At 30.6% G+C, this 19,605-nt stretch overlaps 1 protein-coding gene across 1 annotated transcript; it reads right to left on the minus strand.

The window, feature by feature from the left end:
• Nucleotides 1-8,084: 8,084 nt before the first annotated feature.
• Nucleotides 8,085-19,545, minus strand: LOC113870220 (2-oxoglutarate-Fe(II) type oxidoreductase hxnY-like). Its single transcript, XM_027506816.1, has 11 exons — nucleotides 19,468-19,545; nucleotides 18,954-19,128; nucleotides 18,688-18,765; nucleotides 18,521-18,572; nucleotides 18,219-18,340; nucleotides 17,892-17,983; nucleotides 17,561-17,619; nucleotides 17,278-17,334; nucleotides 17,137-17,182; nucleotides 8,378-8,457; nucleotides 8,085-8,208 (listed from the first exon to the last, which is right to left on the minus strand). Exons 1-11 carry the CDS (start codon nucleotides 19,543-19,545, stop codon nucleotides 8,148-8,150), a joined length of 900 nt encoding a protein of 299 aa, XP_027362617.1. The 3' UTR covers nucleotides 8,085-8,147.
• Nucleotides 19,546-19,605: the final 60 nt, after the last annotated feature.

A 19,605-nucleotide genomic window follows, 5' to 3' on the forward strand; every position in this document is an offset into this window, starting at 1 on the left:
TCCACTTGCAGGTACCTTCTCTTTCTTTCAACTATCCCTTTTCTTTTATAGCGTAAGATGAATCTGTCTTAGTATTAGTAACACGATAAGATGCATTTATGTTTTGCAATTTCTCATGTCTTTGCAGGCTTCAATTGCTTAGGAAACAGAGGTTGGTGACTGTCTAAGGGGCTGCCACCAACGTTACAGGTGTTGAAGCTGAAGAAGGGGAAAAAGAGGAGAAGATATTTTTATAAATTTTTAAAATATGTTAAGGTTTTTTTCATAAATATTAATTTTAAATAATAAAATATTATAAAATAAATTACAGTTGACTTTCAATTTGACTACTCAGCATTTAATATAAAAGAATTGATTAAAAAATATTTGAAATTTTTAATTTTTAAGTAATTATATAATAAAAAAAAATTCTATAAAAATTTATCACAAATGACTTATATTTATAAAAACTAATAATATATTTAAGCCTTATTCATAATTATGTGAGTGGTCAAAATTATAAATCTCTTGTGACATAAATTTTTTTTTCTTATTCTTTAAATTCATTATAAGTTAGATAGTTTTTTTTTCATGTTTTTAGTTTTCTTGGTTAAAAAAAATTATTTTTATTTTATTTTTATTTTTTCAGTGAATCATTTATTTGATATATTTTTATAAATTTTATTAACTTCAACTTTTAAAGTTGAAAATAAGCGAATAATAATAAAAAAATTTTATTAAAAAAATATTTATTATATTTTTATAATTTTAATATAATAATTATATATTTTTTTTATAAAAAAATTTTATTTATGAATTTCAAAAGTTGAGCTTAACGAAATCTTATTTTTATTTATGTTTTATTTTTTATTTTAATTTTTTTTTCATTTAATACATTCAATATGTATTAAACAACAAAAGACTAATTCTATAATGTTTTTTATAAAAATTATATTACAAAAATTAAATTTATAATTTTTAAAGAAAATTAGTATGCATTGATATTTTCGGTTATTATATATATATATATTGCAAACTTTCTAAACGACTCAACTGCTCTCAGGTCCATAGGCAATCAACGAGTGGTGCATGATCATAGTTGAACCCACCTATTAAAGGGGAAAAAGAATGAGAATGTCTCTACTAAATATATGCATGCTATTGGCTAAGGATCCAAACCACAATTAAGCACCTGACACGAAGGAAACATAAACAAAGGGGAAATAGTGGTGTGAGCCAAATCTTGGTCCTAGCTAGGGCATTAAGTGTAAAGATTGAAAAACTCTCTCAATTTTTTTCTTTTTTAAAATCCTATTAGCCATTGTTTACATTACTTTTTGTCAATGAAGTGAGAGAAGTGAAAACCTCATGAGAATTGAAGAAAATAAATAGACTGAATAAATTTAAAAGTGTGAGAAAAATATTTCGATTTAAGTATTATTTCTATAATTTATGGGTACTGATAATCTTTAAACAGGAACGAGTGTAGTTAGAAAATATTAAGTTTGTTTCTCTTGTATTAATGTAATATATATATTAATCTGTTCCGTTAACTTTCTTCAGCATTAAATGATTTCTATGTTGGATCGGTAAGTTAAAAAAAGATAATTATAATAAAATAATAAATTTATTTATTAAAGACATAACATTTATAATAAAATTTGTCAATAATAATCTAATTTTTAAATTAAGTTGTATACTTTGATACACAATAACTTAATCAATTATAGATATCTAAGTACAAACGAATCATTTAAATTAATTATTAAGATTAATTATACAGTCTATCTAAATTATAAATTTATTTATTTTTATAAAAACTAAAATAACAATTGATATTTTTTTTCTGCTACCATTATACTGCAAAATCTAATTTGCTAGATCACAATTATTACTTATCAACTTCCTTTAAAATTTTAATTTATACTCTTTGCTGAGCCAAAGTACAACACACGGTACCCAAAATCTGTTGTATAACCATATTCAGCCAAGTAAGTGTTACCTTTCCTAACAGATTAACACTTATTTTATTCGTTCAAAAGCTAAAGTGACTTTAATGTAAGAAATTCAGTTCAAGTTAATTTTTTATGGATCATAAGAATATCATTAATAAAGTTAAATTAACATCCACTAAGCTAAACGATATTGTTTGTTATGACGTATCATCATTATATAGATTAAGACGTTATATATTGATATATCATTATTTTATACACAATAAGAATATAAACTTTCATGATCTTCGACCAGTTTTGTGCCAAGGACATGTTAAAAAAAAAGGTGTTCATAACACATACGGTGGAATAAAAATATCTATTTTGTATTTAAATAATATTAAATATGATGAAACAGTAAAATTGTACATTTTGATCACCTTTTCAAGCGTAATTTTTTTAATATTATAAAGACTACATATATTTATATTGAGACTAATTTTTATTACAAGCTACTTTTATGTATGAAATCAAGTTAGAAATATATTTTGAAATTTTGAATACTCCTTTGAAAGAAAAGGAAGAGAAAGTAATAAATATACTTTTTAAATATGCAGCGTAAGTATGTATAAAAACAAGTTAAGATAGGTTAGACCTTACTCTAAATAGACTAAGCTTATAGTATAATTATTTAGTCTAAGTCTTGCTTGTTAACAAAATATCCTGTAAAAAAATCTCGTAATAGGCCATTAGGTTTATGCCAGCAAATATGCAATAAACAGGTCGTAAACAGGCTTTTAAATACTAATTTTTAAATTATATATATATATATATATATATATATATAAACAGATCAGCCTACCAGACTTTATAAACAGTTCAGACTTGACCTATTTATTTAAACAGATCTTAAAAAAAATTTAAGCATTATTTGTTTATTAAAAAGGCAAGGTTAGGCCTCAAACTCCTGTCAGGCTACTTGACCTGTTTCTATTCCTAAGCCTAAAATTAATTTTATAGCACATTCAAGAAACTAATTTTACAAAAATAAAATAAAATAAAAACCACTAGTATACAATATATATTTTTGAGCTATTTGCACGTAACAATATTGTTACATTCCGTTGTTAGCTTACAACAACTTAAAAATTAAAATAATCCAAGTGATAATATATTTGTGCATCATTATATATAAATTAATAAATAAGATCTATTAATATTCATCTAATAAATATTATTATATATACATTAATTTATTTGAATTATTAATATTTTATTTATAATAATTTTATGATTAAGAATAATTTATATTAAATTATAAGAGACATATTTTTTATTTGTATAATTTTTATTATAATAACAAGTCTTTAATTTTAATCAAGTACCTTTATCAGATAAACTATTTTATCAAAACAGTGCATATAAAATAAAAAAATAAAAATACTTTACTATTATAAATAAAATGAAGTACATGGTAAATTGAATCTTGAGAATCAATTGTTCATTTATTTCATTCGTATTTTCCAATTGTACCTATAAAACACCTTTTTTTTAATGTCTATCATCTTTATTTGATGCAAAACTTGCATAAATGTCTCCTTAGTTTCAATTTGAAATCTCCATAGATGAGAAATTAGTCTTTAGTTCTTTTCAAGTACTTAAAAATGATTTTAACCATTTTTCAATGTTTTTCACTAGAACTTACTTGATATCGACTAGCTACAACGAGTGCATAAGTAACATCAGGACGTGTACAAATTATGGTATGCATGATAGCTCCTACTGCATTAGAATATGGTACTCTAGTCACGCGATCTTTTTTTTTGAGTCTTAGGACAATCCTTTCTACTAATAATAACTCTCATTCCTATTGACAAATAACTTCTCCTAGAGCTTTCCATGTTATAGTTTTTAAGATAGTATATATATAGATTGGAAGAGCTCAAGGAGCTTTTTAGATTTAGATCTATAAATTTTTATTCTTAGAATATAAGTTGTCTCCTCCAAATTTTTCATGAAAAACTGTTTTGATAGTCAAATTTTTGTATTTTGTATTATTGATATATCATTCCCAATTAGTAATATGTCATCCACATATGAGTATGACCAAGGAAATGATTATGCCACCACTAAAATTTGGTAGACACAAGATTCTTCCTCACATCTAACAAATCAAACTTTTCATTTTTGTTGAAATGAATGTTCCAATTTCTTGAAGCTTGTTTTAATTCATTAATGGATCGTTGTAACTTACAAACTTTATTATGATCAAACAAGAATGTGAATCCCTCAAGTTGTGTCATGTATACATCTTTTTTTAACTCAAGGTAAGTCATTTTCACATTAATTTATCATATTTCATAATCATAGTATGATGCTATGGCAACTAGAATCCAAGTTAATTTAAGTATTGCCATAAGAAAGAAAGATTCATCATAATCTACACCTTCTTTTGAACGATAACCCTTAGCAATTAGGCGAGTGTTGTGAGTCTCAATCTTTTCGTCTATTCCAATCTTTTTCTTGTAAACCCATTGACAAGGCTTTTTTACATAAATAAAAAAAATTATTATTCCTTAAATATCTTGAAAAGAAAAAAATTATATAAATGTTCTAAAAGTACATATAACAGAAGTCGATTTAAATCGACTTTCGTTTTAAAAATTTTTACACAGAAGATTTAAATTGACTTCTATTATAGGTATAATTTTTTTACATAGAAGTCGATTTAAATCGAGTTCCATTTTGCTTTTGAATTTTTTTTACACAGAAGTTGATTTAAATCGACTTCTATTATATGTTTAATTATTTTTACATAGAAGTCGATTTAAATCGACTTCTATTTTGCTTTTGAAATTTTTTTACACAGAAGTCAATTTAAATTGAATTCTATTTTATTTTTAAATTTTTTATATAAAAATTAATTTAATTCAACTTTCATTTTGATTTCAAATTTTGTTTATACATGAGTCAATTTAAATTAACTTTCACTTACACATGAATATGTTTTAGAAAGAAATCGATTATAATTAACTTTGTAATACATAATTAAAGTTAATTAAAAAGAAATCTATTATAAATAAATAAAATTTGTCATTTAAAGATAAGAAAATTTTGAAATTAAGTGTGAAAATTAGAGTGAGATGATAACATTCATTAGCAATCGCTTTGCACTTTTATTCTTAAACCTTACAACAAATTTTAATACAATGACATAATGTGCTCCACATAATATGCATGATATGCTAAAGAGATGTCACTCATTCCTTGTAGCTTCTAGAGCTAATTTGATTGCATGATAGGGATCGAGCTGGAGCTCGACAAGAGCAAGACAGGAAACCATACAGTCGACGGCTAGCAAGAATAAGGAAAAAGATAGTAAAAGCTCAAGGGATTCATCATAAAGGCAAGTACTCCAGCGAAAGCTATCAATTAAAAGAGAAGACCGGGTAGTGGTAGTTAACCAAAGGAGGGAGCAACTCATCCGTCAGAATAAGGAAAAAGATAGTAAAAGCTTAAGGGATTCATCATAAGCAAGTGCTCTAGCGGAAGCTATCAATTAAAAGGGAAGACCAGGTAGTGGTAGTTAACCGGGTAATGGTAGTTAACCGAGGGAGGGAGCAGCAGCTCATCCGTCAGATGGGATCCCTCTATTTCACGTTTTTGGCTTATCTTTTTCTTGCGTTGATACTTCCAAAGGGACTTTGTCTCCACCTCAACCTTCTTCGCTCCCAGTTAGGTATCTCTAAGGACTTGAGCTAAGGAATTGTTTACTGAACGTCCCATATAGTTATCATGCAATCAAATTAGCTCTAAAAGTTACAAGGAATGAGTGATATCCTTTCAGCATATCATGCATATTGTGTGCAGCACATTGTGTCACTGTATCAAAATTTGTTGTAAGGTTTAAGAATAAAAGTGCAAAGCAATCGCTAATGAATGTTATCATCTCAGTCTAATTTTTACACTTAATTTCAAAATTTTCTCATCATCAAATGACAAATTTTTATTTATTTATAATAGACTTCTTTCTAATCAACTTTAATTATGCAATACAAAATTAATTATAATTGACTTCTTTCTAAAACATATTCATGTGTGAGTGAAAGTTAATTTAAATTGAATCATGTGTAAATAAAATTTGAAACCAGAATGAAAGTTGAATTAAATTAATTTTTATATAAAAAATTTAAAAATAAAATGAAGTCAATTTAAATCGACTTATGTGTAAAAAAATTTTACAAGCAGAATGAAAGTCGATTTAAATCAACTTTTGTGTAAAAATTTTTAAAAGTAAAATGGAAGTCGATTTAAATCGACTTCTATGTAAAAAAAAATTATACTTATAATAGAAGTTAATTTAAATCGACTTTTGTATAAAAATTTTCAAAACGAAAGTCGATTTAAATCGACTTCTGTTATATGTACTTTTAAGACATTTATGTAATTTTTTTCTTTTCAGGATATTTAGGAAATAATATTTTTTTTTATTTGTGTAAAAAAGCCCATTTACAACTACTTGATTTTCTATCCTTTGATGCTTCAACTAAGTCCATATTTTGTTGATCTTCATTGATTCCATTTCAGATTTTATAGCTTCTTGCCATTTCTTACAATCCAAGCTTTGCATAGCCTTTTCATAGCTTTTGGGATCATTATGATAAACCCCATTCGAAGTGTCATCTTGCACCACCAAGTTTAATCTATCAAGTACACAATGCACTCAAATACATCTTCTAGGAAGTTGTTGCACTAGGTTAGTAAGTTGTTGAGTTATTCTAAGATGGTTTATTAACTTGTTCTTGAATCGCATTTGTTGGAGGTAATGACCTTTGTGTTGACTTTAGAAATTAGAACATCAAGGAATGTTTCTCAGTTTCAATCTCATGTTCCTAAGTTAGTTCATTGGCTAATTGAGTTTCATCAAGCATAATTTCTTTACTATGACTTTCTCTTACAAGAAATTTCTTTTCTAAAAAAGTAGCTCCTCTAACTACAAACACTTTATGGTTAGAAGGTTGGTAAAAATAATATCTCAGCATTCCCTTAGAATAACCATTAAATTTACACTTTTTTGACCTTATCTCAAGTTTACACATTAGCAATCTCAACATAAATATAACAACCGCATAGTGTGTTTGAGATTCTACTAACACCATTTCTATATCTCATATAGAGTTATAGAGACTATTTTTGTAGAAACTTTATTTAGCAAGTAAGTTGTTGCATCTAAACCATATCCACATAAATTTTCTGAAAGATCAGTAAAACCCATCATAAATCTTACCATATCTAATAAGGTTCGATTTCTTCTTTCAGACACATCATTGTGTTGTGGTATTCCTAAAGCTATCCATTTTAAGAGAATTTTATTCTCTCTTAGATAACCAATAAAATTAACACTAAGATATTCTCCACCCCTATCAAATCTAAGCATCTTGATACTTTTTTCAATTTATGTTTATCTCACTACGAAATCTTTTAAACATCTTAAATGATTTTGATTTTATGTTTCATCAAGTATAAAAAAACCATATTAAACATATTATTAGTGAAATAAGAATATTCATCTTTGACTTGAGTTTCATTGGCCCATATACATATATGTAAACTAATCCTAATAATCTAGAGACTCTTTCTTCAATTCTAATAAAAGGAGATTTAGTCATTTTTCCTTTGAAACAAGATTTACAAGTTGAATATGATTCATAATCATAGTTATCAAGATTATATTCTTATTATAACTTGTTGATCCTTTTCTCACCAATGTGACCAAGCTTACAATGTCAAACATACAATTTATTTATTTGAGTATCTCTTTCTCTTTAAAAATTACAATAAATATATACAATCGAGTTATGATTTATATCAGGCAAAACATAAAATGTCACATTAGAAATAATCATTCACATACAAATTATTATCGCAATAAATTGAATAAATATTATTATTAAAAATAATATTTTATTATTATAATTAGAATAAAGTACATAATAAATTGAATCTTAAACATGCATATTTATTTCTAATAAAACAAACAAAATAAACTCACATAAACATTAATAACATGTTCATCTTACATGATAAGAGATATAATACACATCAATGACTTCAAATTGAATAGGGTCTTTTGACTTAGAAAGTCTATTCCCTTAACACACTTTTGTTTGTAGCCACATATACAAGCATGAGCTCTTTTAAATATATCAATATAAGGAGCATTTTAAATCCTTATCAGACTGGTGAGATCCTAGAACGCTCATCCATGTAGTCTCCGCTGCGGATTGGAGCGAATCTGCAGTGAACATGAACAAAAGTTAATGTCAACATGTGTGTAGAAATAAAATTTGAAGGGTATGTAACAGGGGACAGTAATCAATTATCTTTTTGTGCTGTGTGCATTTTAGTCTACCTAAATGAATCAAGTTATATAAATCCTAAGAAGATAACAAATTTATTTATACCTTGGAGGAGATGATTCACTGTAGCAACTTTCAATGCATTGCACGACACAATCAGGATGTGGGTCTAGGAATAATGCCATCTACAAAATAGTAATTTTTAACACAATGTCATTCATGTTTCACAGGAAATTCATTAGCCAATCATGTTAACTAATAAAAATACCTCATTAAAATGCCACTGAAGTAATACAATTGCAAAATTTTGGCTTTTTGTGTAGAGGATTCTCATAATATATGACATCAGACATCAAACAAACACCTTATTAGGTATAGTATGAGATGAAAAATTCTGTCTCACTACACCATGGAAGGAAGAGAGAGAACAACAAGTCAAGTAAGTCCTACAAAGATCCTATGTCTTACTGTTTCCTGAGTGCACATGCAGCCACTGCTAAGAGATTATAAGATATCGGGTTATCGAATTATTCTTTTTGTGCTATGTTTAGGATTATTAGTTGTAACATTCTCCAAAACTTAACTAATTCTTGAATATGTTCTATCGCTTACTCGTTTTCCCCTCTTTCTTTTAAAAATAAAATGAAATAAAATATTTTCTTTACATAAGGTTGTCAGTACTTTAATTATTTTACATGGTTGTTATTGTATTATTTTTTTTTCTTCTTTCTTTCAACCATTCCTTAAAATTCTACTCATTTGAATTACTGTATTTAGTTTAGATTTTTCTTTTTGCCATCCCTATAAGTTGGCTTTAGTATGTTGCTGTAGAGGTACCCTAGTATATACTTTTAATGTTTCAATGGTGCTTGGACTACAGAGTATTTAATTTTAATCTTATCCCTCTAGTTGGCACATTTGCTAAAAAAAGGGGGGAGGGGGATTGACGTATGGTCTTCCCTCCGTCTTGCATGGCTACTTTTCCCACTATGATAAATACTTCAAAGATTTTGGAAAAACGCTTCGTCTTCTAGTGAAATTCATGGCCATTCATTTCAAATTACAATCCTATGAAATTGGAAGTGTAAGTTACATCTTTATGTATTAATTACTCACTTAAAATACCTTTCAAAGTATCCTGGGGAGAACAACGCTCGAGGATATGGCCGTTATATCCGTGTATGACTTCTCACCTTCCCAAAATACATTAAATGCCAGTCTTTTATCTATCCATGCATCAGTCCTCATTATAATTGCCTTGCATGCTTCATTTAACGATTCCTTGAAGTCTTCCTCCACATTTATTCTTGCCACCTGCATTAATTCCTCAAAAGAAGCCAAGAAGGATGAGGGTGCCGATTGTTCCTCTCCAATTACATGTCATTAAAGTTGATCACTTGCATTTAGACACCCCAAAGAAGGTGCAGGTTGTGCAGCTACGTCAACTATCGGGATTTTCATATGCTTTCCCACCTAAACCGTATCAACTTACTATCTCTCCTTTAGTTAGTCGCCTTGGCATTAAGTATACTACTTTTTTCTAACGATTACCAACCTTGCGTTGTGTGATTACTTTGGCAAACCGCGAGGGACTTAAATGCTTAGTGGGAGAAGGTGAAGCACCTCGGGCAGACCTCAAAGTGGAAGGAGAGAGAATGTGTGACTGAATTAATGGTGGGTTATATGGCTGCTTTGAGTGATGACTCATAACTAAAGGGAATCGACGCCTAATGTAAAAAAAGGAAACATTACTACGCAACTAAAGAAAAATCCCTTCATTCACTATGCACACAAAAATTGAAAATTTACTCTCTTAGTCTCATTTTTCTCTTCATGAAGAAACGTTATCTAAAGAAGACGCAAAGGAGATAAGGAGAGTTTAAGTGTTCTTCTTCAAACTACACCTCACTACCTTTCCTTCTTGCTCAAACTTGTCATGCTTCATACTCCTGATCAGCTACTGCAATCTGTTTGACTAGGACATCACTCACGAGAATAGACCTTTCCATTTTGTCTTTTCCTACTACGACTAAGAAAAGGTATGGGGAGTCCTAGTTTGGTTAAGTCACTGCATGTGAAGTTAATGTTTTGCTTGTGCCCTTAATCTTACATTATTCGGATGAGTTTGTTTACTGCATGCATGGCGTCCTCTATACCCTTTATGATTTTTCATGGAGCCAAATAAGATAACTTCTTGAAATACGTTGCATAAGGGAGGGGTGGTCGTGAGGGAACATGTATTGCATGCTGCTACCACTCTTCATTTTTTACCTTTTCATTCTTTGTGTGTTGTTATTGGCTGAATATTTGATTAAACTGTGATGGAAATGATTGTATTATAATGTAAAGAATCAAAGTTCTTCTTCATATATTTCTATTAAACCCACTAAAAGGAGAATCTCGTAGTAATATTGTATATTTATAATATCGATCTGTATTTATTTAATGGTGCAGGTAAGTTAATAAACTTCTAAAAATCTCTTTTCTGCTCATATAAACCAAAATTAATGACATGTATGTGGGATAAAAGAGAGTGAAAATGCTCGTCACATTGGGATTCCTTTATGACTAAGGACTAAATCACTTCTCTGCTTCTTGACTCCAAATTCACTATCCTATTACCTTAAAGATACCCATTATATCGAGACCAAAATATGGTTTATGTGCGTGAAGGACCTTATCGATTTTCTTAATTCTGTTAACTAGATTTCTTTTGTATAATATCCAATTCCCAACACAACTCATGACAACACCCTTTTATTATTGGAATTAAGCCACTATACCAAATCATGTGAGAGAAAATTTCTTAGCTCCACTATAGGTTTTAGTGAGATACCTTTCTAAATGTGTATTTACCGATTAGTACATTAATGCATTGCTCTGTTTATATTGAGGGTGTTCTCTACTTTGTGGTAATTATTTTTTATTCTCTTACTTTCCTTATGCAATTAGGCGAATAGAAGTAAAGGTTTTCCCTAATGTAAGGATCCCTGCAGTCTCGAATAATTGTATGTGTAATAAATTCTTATATTGGGTGGATAATAGTAAATTATTTGACTGAAAATAATTACCCTCTTGAAATATAAATTACCATAGCTAGGTGATGTGGAAATAGGAAATTAAAAATGGTATAGAGACAGAATACCAAATCCACATTATAATATAAGTTAAATTTTAAATTACATATTGTTGTACTAAAAAGAATAAGATTGAGTACGCTTATTGAAAACTTAAAGTTGTCTTGATAGTGATTTTTTTTTATAGGCAAAACAAATCTTATTAAAAAGAGTTCAAGGGGAACTCAAAATCCATATATACAAAAAAATTACTTACTCGAAGAAATAAAAAGCAAAAATATACTTATGCAAAATTAAGACAGATACAATTTCATGGGTTCAAATACCAATCAGCTAACATAATAGCTTCTCCCTTACTAACAAGTGATAACCATTTCCAGGATCTCAGAATAATAGAATCTAGGACTTCCCTCTCATCCAAAACACCATTGGAAAATATAATTCTATTTCTATGCAACCACAAAGACCACATTGTACTTACCCAAATAATTAATAAGTATATTTCTTCTCTTTTACTACAGCCAACACCAACCCAAGAAAGCAAGTGAGTCGATAAATCTGAAGGCAAAACCAGTGAGAATCCAAGCCAACGCGCAGTAAAGTACCAGATTTGAGATGAAACTGAGCACGTTAAAAATAAATGAGTTGGAAGTTCCTCCAAACCATGACAGAAACAACAAATTATATCATCAATTTGAACACCACGATCAATCAGTAAACCTTTACAAGGAAGTGCATTCAACAACAATTGCCAAGAAAAAATCAGACACTTAAGAGGGACCTTCCCCCTCCATAGCCTTTGCAAGGCATCTGCCGTACACTGATCTACACTATTAGGACCATCAAAAAGTTCAAATAGTCATGAATACGCAGATTGCACTGAATAACAACCTGAAGAATCTGCCCTCCATACCCATTTATCTTCTTGTAGTAACTTAATAGAAACTCCATCCACAAGCTCCAACAAAAGATTAAAGCTCGAGATCTCATGTTGAAAGAGTCCTCTTCGCCAACTAACATTCCAAACCCATCTAGTGCCATCATGAAAACTATTCTCCAATACACGTGATTCAGCATTTCTCGCTACTGCAAATAATCGCAGAAATGCTTCACACAATCGCACCCCTCCTACCCACTTATCTCTCTAAAAAAGAGTGTGTAAACATGCACCCACACTTCTATCAAACTTCTCATCCAGCCATGAATTCCCTTGATGAATAACCTCCAGCAAATCACGCCACCACAAAGAATATCTGTTGTAAACTGATGAATGCTGAAGAGAAGAAGCTAATCTTCCATATCTAGATTCTAACACCCGCACCCACAATGAACTAGAACAGTTAACACCTCGCCACAACCATTTACCAAGAAGCGCCCAATTAAACCACTGCACATTCCTAATGCCCAAGCCACCATTCTTCCGCGGTCTACATACAGTTTTCCATTTCACCCAGGGGATTTTAGATCCATCCTTAACACCCTTCCATAAAAAATTCCGTTGGATAGTGACAATTTCCTTTATTATCGACTTCGGCACCTTAAAAAAGGATAACGAGTGCAATGGCATAGAATTAAGAACGACATTAATCAAAGTCACCCTACCTCCAATCGATAAATACCTATGCTTCCATGACGCTAACCGCTTTTTAAGAGCCTCTAACATACCCTTCCATGCACTAGGCTTTCTCGGGTTAACACCTACCTGTAACCCGAGATACTTTAATGGGAAACTACCAATCTTACAATGTAGGAACTCCACAGCCAAGTTTTCAAAGTCATCACCAGTGTTAATCCTCAATACAAACGATTTATGGAAGTTAATTTTCATACCTGACATTAATTCAAAGCTACGCAATACTGCTTTCAAAGTCCATAAATTTTGCACCGAAGCCTCTCCCATAATCAATGTGTCATCCGCAAACTGCAGCAAAGAAATATCTGGTCCCCCTTCCCCAATCGTCACACCAGAGAACAACCCACAAGTCACTGCCTTCCGCATAAGAATTCTTAACCCTTCCGCTGCCACAAGAAAAAGAAAAGGGGCAAGAGGATCCCCCTGTTTTAGGCCTCACTCAATATGAACCTCCAATGTAGGACAACCATTAATCAAAGCTGATAGGCTTCCCCCCCACACACAAGCTTCCATCCAACTGACCCATTTGTCTGAAAATCCAAAGCTACGTAACATAAACAAAAGATATTCACACTCTATCGAATCATACGCCTTCTCATAATCAAGCTTTAACACAAAACACCTCTTATTATACCTCCGCACATAATCAACTGCTTCATTAGCCACAAGTACACTATCTAACATGTTCCTTCCCGGGATGAAGGCTGATTGTTCTTCTGAAATTATTGAATCCAAAACTCCTTTCAACCTATTTGCCAAAAGCTTGGAAACAATCTTATAAAGACAACCTAAAAATGAGATAGGCCGAAAATCATATATCTGTTGTGGGTAAGACACTTTTGGCACAAGTGCTACAAAATAAGATAATAAAGACCTAGGTAGCTTCCCATTTCTACAAAATTCAGTAAGCATACCCATCACTTCTTCCTTGATCACTCCCCAAAACCTCTTAAGAAACACAAAATTGAAACCATCAGGCCCCAGACTTTTATCACCCTCACACTCCAAAATCTTTCCCACTTCCTCCTCCGAAAAAGCATTAACAAGCTCCTCATTTTGTAGAACAGAGACTCTTGGTAAATTATTAATATCAATAGTAGGTCGAAGCCAACTTCTACTACTAAAATGAGCCGCAAAATAGGACATCACACCTGTTTTAATCTCATTAATCTCTTCGACACATCTCTCTCCAATTTGGAGCGAATGTATATTATTTCGTCGCCGCCTCCCATTAACACATAAATGAAAGAACTTTGTATTTAAATCACTCTCTTTCCCCTATCTGACCTGAGCTTTTTGGGCTATGAGACTCTCTCTATTCTTCCTAACCTTCCAAATATCACCCACCAACATTTGTTGACGCTTCTTCTCCATATCGGAAAGTTCTATCACAGAATTTTTATCATCAATCAAGCTCAACTCAATTGTCAAATCAGAGATCACCTTATCAACATTTCCAAATACCTCAATATTCCATTTTTTCAATGCAATCTGTAATATTAAAGATATGTATTCTACTTATCAATATTATGTGCATATGCTAATTACCTCTATTTGGATTTGATTGTAACGTTGAGAATGTGCACATTGTGGGATGATATTGTGCATATATTATTTACTTTCATTTTGGACCTAATTGTAGTAATAAAGAAAGCATGATTGTTGTGTTATATATATATATATATATATATATATATATATATATATATATTAGTTATCTAGACCTTGAGTGTCGCGTGATATAACCACGTCTTATACATAACTGATATGACAATGAAGGAAGAGTCAAGGTAACAGTATGACACAATTGGGGAATGCCTGTATCCAGGTTCAGGAAAGGACCTTGGGGGTAATGAAGAAGGGGATGATCCAATGGCATGGAATAGCTCACCGCGGCCAGGTCACGTCGCCAAGCAAACCTAACTAATCCTGACATAGATATCCATTACCGAATATCGTGGTAGGCTCATTCCTAAAGAATAAGGGTGAATGAATAAGAAATGTGCACTTATGCTAATAAGGAATGAGGACCTCCGATCACCTCAACTGGAGGGATGTTGATATCAAGAGGGAGTGAAATCTATTAGTGACATACATTTCATCTCATGAATTTGTTTAACTTCGTATTAAACTTTTAATGTATTTGTGTAATGTTTGATGTGCAATCCTTGGAATGAAAATTCTCTTTACCTTCTTTCTTATGTTCACTTTAATTCTATCAATGATTCACTTCTCTCTGTGATGGACTTACCTTTCTGCCTTTTTCTTCTTCCTTGGTTTCCCTTTTTATGCTTTGTGTGGTGGTATGATAGATGGACCCTCAGCAAGCAGCAATTTGGAGAGTCAACAACAGGGAGAAAGAGACATGAACTTATGACCCTTAAACTCATCGACTTATCTTTCAAGGGATGATCAACATGAGTCTGGGACCCGTCACCGATGATGGCTGGAAAACATACTAAAGTGACTATCTTTTTGCCGATACTTCTGTACCCCCACCAAATGAAGGATGCATCACTATACTCCTCCCTTGCACTCCTCCAGTAGTATCACCTAACCAAACATTACCCCTTGAACCTCCTAAGAACCCTAACAAGGGTAAGGCCCCTATGAGTTTTGAACCCCCATTCACTTCTCGCTCAAACTCTATTCCTGAACCCAAATGAAAAGACATAGAGGTTGTTGAATCTTTTGTTTGACCTATACCCCATCACATTGTGAGGGCTCCTCCTCTACCCTCAAACAAAGCAATACCTTCCATGAGATGTCCGTCACCACTACGAGCACAGCCTACATCTCGTTCACCACCCTTTACTGTCGAATGGATAGACAGTGATGATGATCTGCCACCTTCTTTCTCGCCCCAAATAAGAGATGATCCGCCTTCCTCTGATGGAATGGAGTCTGACCCCAACAAAGACTACCTCCCATTGGAGTACTATATGTAATTATGTTTGAGTTATGGTCTGAATACTGCTAGTAGGATGAGTTCTTTTTTGTTTATTTTAAGATACTACACGTCAGGGGTTACTTTTGATTCACACTTGTGGAATGTTTAGTTCGGATGGATATATTTAAACTATCGTTCTTCTATAATTATATACATGTACTTCTATATTTCACTCATGCCCCTGCATAATATATTTAAGGTATGTCTTATTTCTTTCGATGTGGTCGATTTAGTTTAGAATCATGTCATCATGTATTAATTTGAAATTTGATTGAGAAGTAAAGAACAAATTCCTCAAGGACTTCTCTTAATAGTGATGATGTTCACAAGTGTTATAAATTATAAGTTGGTAAGAATGATGTGCATTGGAATTCCTTTTCATTGAAGTTGACACAACTAATTATTCACGTTTACATTGAGTTAAAAGTGAGGAAGGACCCATTATAGTAGGACATATTAGTTGGACTAGAATAATTTGTGAGATTCGCTTTATGATTTATTAGAATGTTTGATTTGAGATATAAATTATATACATTATAATAGTGTTATACACGTTAATTCTCTCATTTGTTGCACATAGTTGCTCTATGACACGATGTGTTACTCTACTCTAATAATGTCTTAAAATAGTAATTTAGTTGTGACACTATTAGTCTAATATTAATAATCATTGAAGTAAAATTTTCAATAATTAAATTATTAAAATATTTTATCAACCAATCATAATGAGTAATTCAAAACTTGACTATTAAATTAGTCTAGTATACACTATACCATGAAATTTTTTCAATGGTCTAATAATTTTATCGTATAATACGTCTTTTTATTTTTTTAAAAAATAAAAAATAAATTCTAAAAAAACAATTAAAAAAACTTTAATTTTAGTAAATTTTTCAAAAATTTAATTTTTATCCAAAACTTAATAATATCTAATAAAAATATATAATTTTTTTTATTTTACTAACATCGATATATAGAGTTGAGTTTAAATATATAAATAGTAAAATTTTATTTTAAAAAATATTTATTATATTTTTATAACTTTAATATAATAAATATATATTTTTTATTAAAAAATTTTACTTATAGATACTTAAAATAATTTAAAAAAATTATATATAAACTACTCCACATAAAACATTATTCAATAAACAAAATGGAAAAAAATAAAATAAAGCAACTTAAGAAAGTAAAAAATTGTTACCGAGTAGCGTTCATTTCCTGTTCGTTTGACCCGGTGCAGTGTTGACCTACAAATTAATGACACAAATTGAGAATTTCATATATTATTTGTAAGAGAAACAAACAAATAAATCTCTTTAAGTCAATTGATAATGAGATTTACCGGTATAAACAATTTGTCCACCTTTCCATCAAGTCCCCAATGTTTACAATAAAGCCCCTGTTTATGCAAATTGATTTTTTTTTTAAATATTAATATTTTATTAAAAATAAATTTAAAATATAAAAATTACTCTAATTCGCTCCAATTTAAAAAAAATTAATTAAAAACATTTAACAATATACATTTTTAATAGAACTTTAACAGTTTCTAATAGATAACTCTATTAAATGAGATTCAAAGGGCTTCAACGATTCAATAAATTCTACACAAACTATGAACTCACCCCTCCATGTGAGACACATCCAACCAGACTCGTGGTTCCTTTGACTTGTCTCGGCAGATCTGAAAATATAAAATATTAAATTTAATGGCTTTGAATACAAGAATTCTAAACTTAAGAAATATGATTTTTCTTACATAAACACTCACTATGAAATTAATAAATAATATTTTTAAAAACTTATATTATTCAATGTTATCATGTGATTTTTAATATATTCTATTTTATAATTTGTATAAATATTTATTACTTATAAATTGTTATCATATGCTTTTGAATACATGTTAAAAAAATTATATCTCATCCCAATTTTATAAAGTACACCGTTGGGAACCTGTAGTCCTGGAACTCCATCTGTCATTAGGAGGGTGAGCGCACCAAAATCTGAATGAGCAGAGCATATCTCTTCATGGGGCCCCATGTCACCTAATGAAGTAGGAAAGCATATATTATCAATAGGAAGAAAATTCCATTGGATAATTGGTTTGAAAATTGAAAGCCTTGGCCCTATGCCAATTACGAAGGAATAGAATAATCATAAAGAATCACAGAAAAATCTAAGAAAAATCTATAATTGCAACCAGAATTGTAGTTTCTTTGAATTAGAATTCTATGTTCTAAGTGTAACTAAGATGGTTAAGCAAAGTCAATGCTACTAAACCTGGGTAGCGCAAAAGCCGAAGAAAAGCTGATGGTTTGTTTATGGCACCTATCTTCTCAAAGAAATCTTCATCCACATTCAAGGAAAGGGCAATTAGAGAGAACAGCTTTTTCCCAACTCCACTGTGGCACATAAACAAGAATAAATTCTAAATTTATTAGAAATAACAAAAAGTTTTTAAAAAATCCCGAAAAGAACAGAGATATGTTGCTATTTTATTTTGCTGTTATGAACAATTCACAATACATATTTGATAGCATAGGGGAAAAAGCAACAAACAAACTGTGGATAATACAACTTACAAGAGTTTCCAATATAAGGATTCCATTGAATGTCTCCAATTTCTAAGTAATTCTGAAATGTCCTCGCAAAATAAATATCTCAAATAAAGCTCACGCAGCCACAAATTGTTCATATAATATGCAACGAAATTCATAGAATTTAGGATAGTTATACCATAGTACCATACCTTCTGAAGGCCATTGATTCAGATTAACACTTGTTGAATCTGCTAAAGAACCAATATAATAGCTCTCTTTTGAATCACCTGATGATTATTAGCAATGATCAGAAGTTTTACTTCTTTCTAGAAAATGAACCATTTCTAAAGGACATAAAATAGTTTTCAGCATTTACCATATCACTTTCTAAAAATTTATTCTAAAAGTAAAAGAATCAATTAAAAGTTGTCAACCAAAAAGAGTGCCTAAAATTGACATCAAAAAGAAAATTCACCTTTGGAGCCCAATGTGGGATCTAGAGGAGTGTAACCTCTACTTTCCTTGCGTGCCAACTTCATTTTCTCTTCCAGTGGAAGTGAGAAGAATCTCTTACTCTCATCAAACGCTGTCACCAAGTCTTTCTCCACCCCGTGGTTCACAAGGTAGAAGAAACCATGCTCAATGCAAGCCTATTAACACAGTGAACTTTTTTTCGTTATTTAACTAAATTCAGTGTATAATAGTGTTTAGGACAGAGCAGTACGTCAAAATTTTCCCTTAGAATTGTAAAAAATGTCGTTTTAATCTTGAAAATTATCAAACAATGGTCATTTTAATTTCTAAAAATATAAAATAGCAGTCATTTTGATGTTTTAAAAACACAATAATAAAAACTAAAATGATTTTTTTTGTAATTTTAAAGATTAAAAATTGATTTATGCTTATAATGTAAAGATGAATTTGATGTATTCCACATGTGATTATGAAATGAATTACACAAAACAGAAGGGTTGTGAGGAGGGAAGAACCTGACGGATGGAAATGGCCGCGGAATGATGATCAGGTGAGGACAGATCTATGATAGGGAGACTCAAGATTCCTGACATTGCCTTCCCTCCTTTGCTTCCTCTTCTAAGTTACAATGGCATGTTCTTGAGTGCTGCCAA

This window comes from Abrus precatorius, unplaced genomic scaffold (assembly GCF_003935025.1).
Source record: "Abrus precatorius isolate BTA unplaced genomic scaffold, Abrus_2018 Scaffold6, whole genome shotgun sequence".
Lineage (NCBI taxonomy): Eukaryota > Viridiplantae > Streptophyta > Magnoliopsida > Fabales > Fabaceae > Abrus > Abrus precatorius.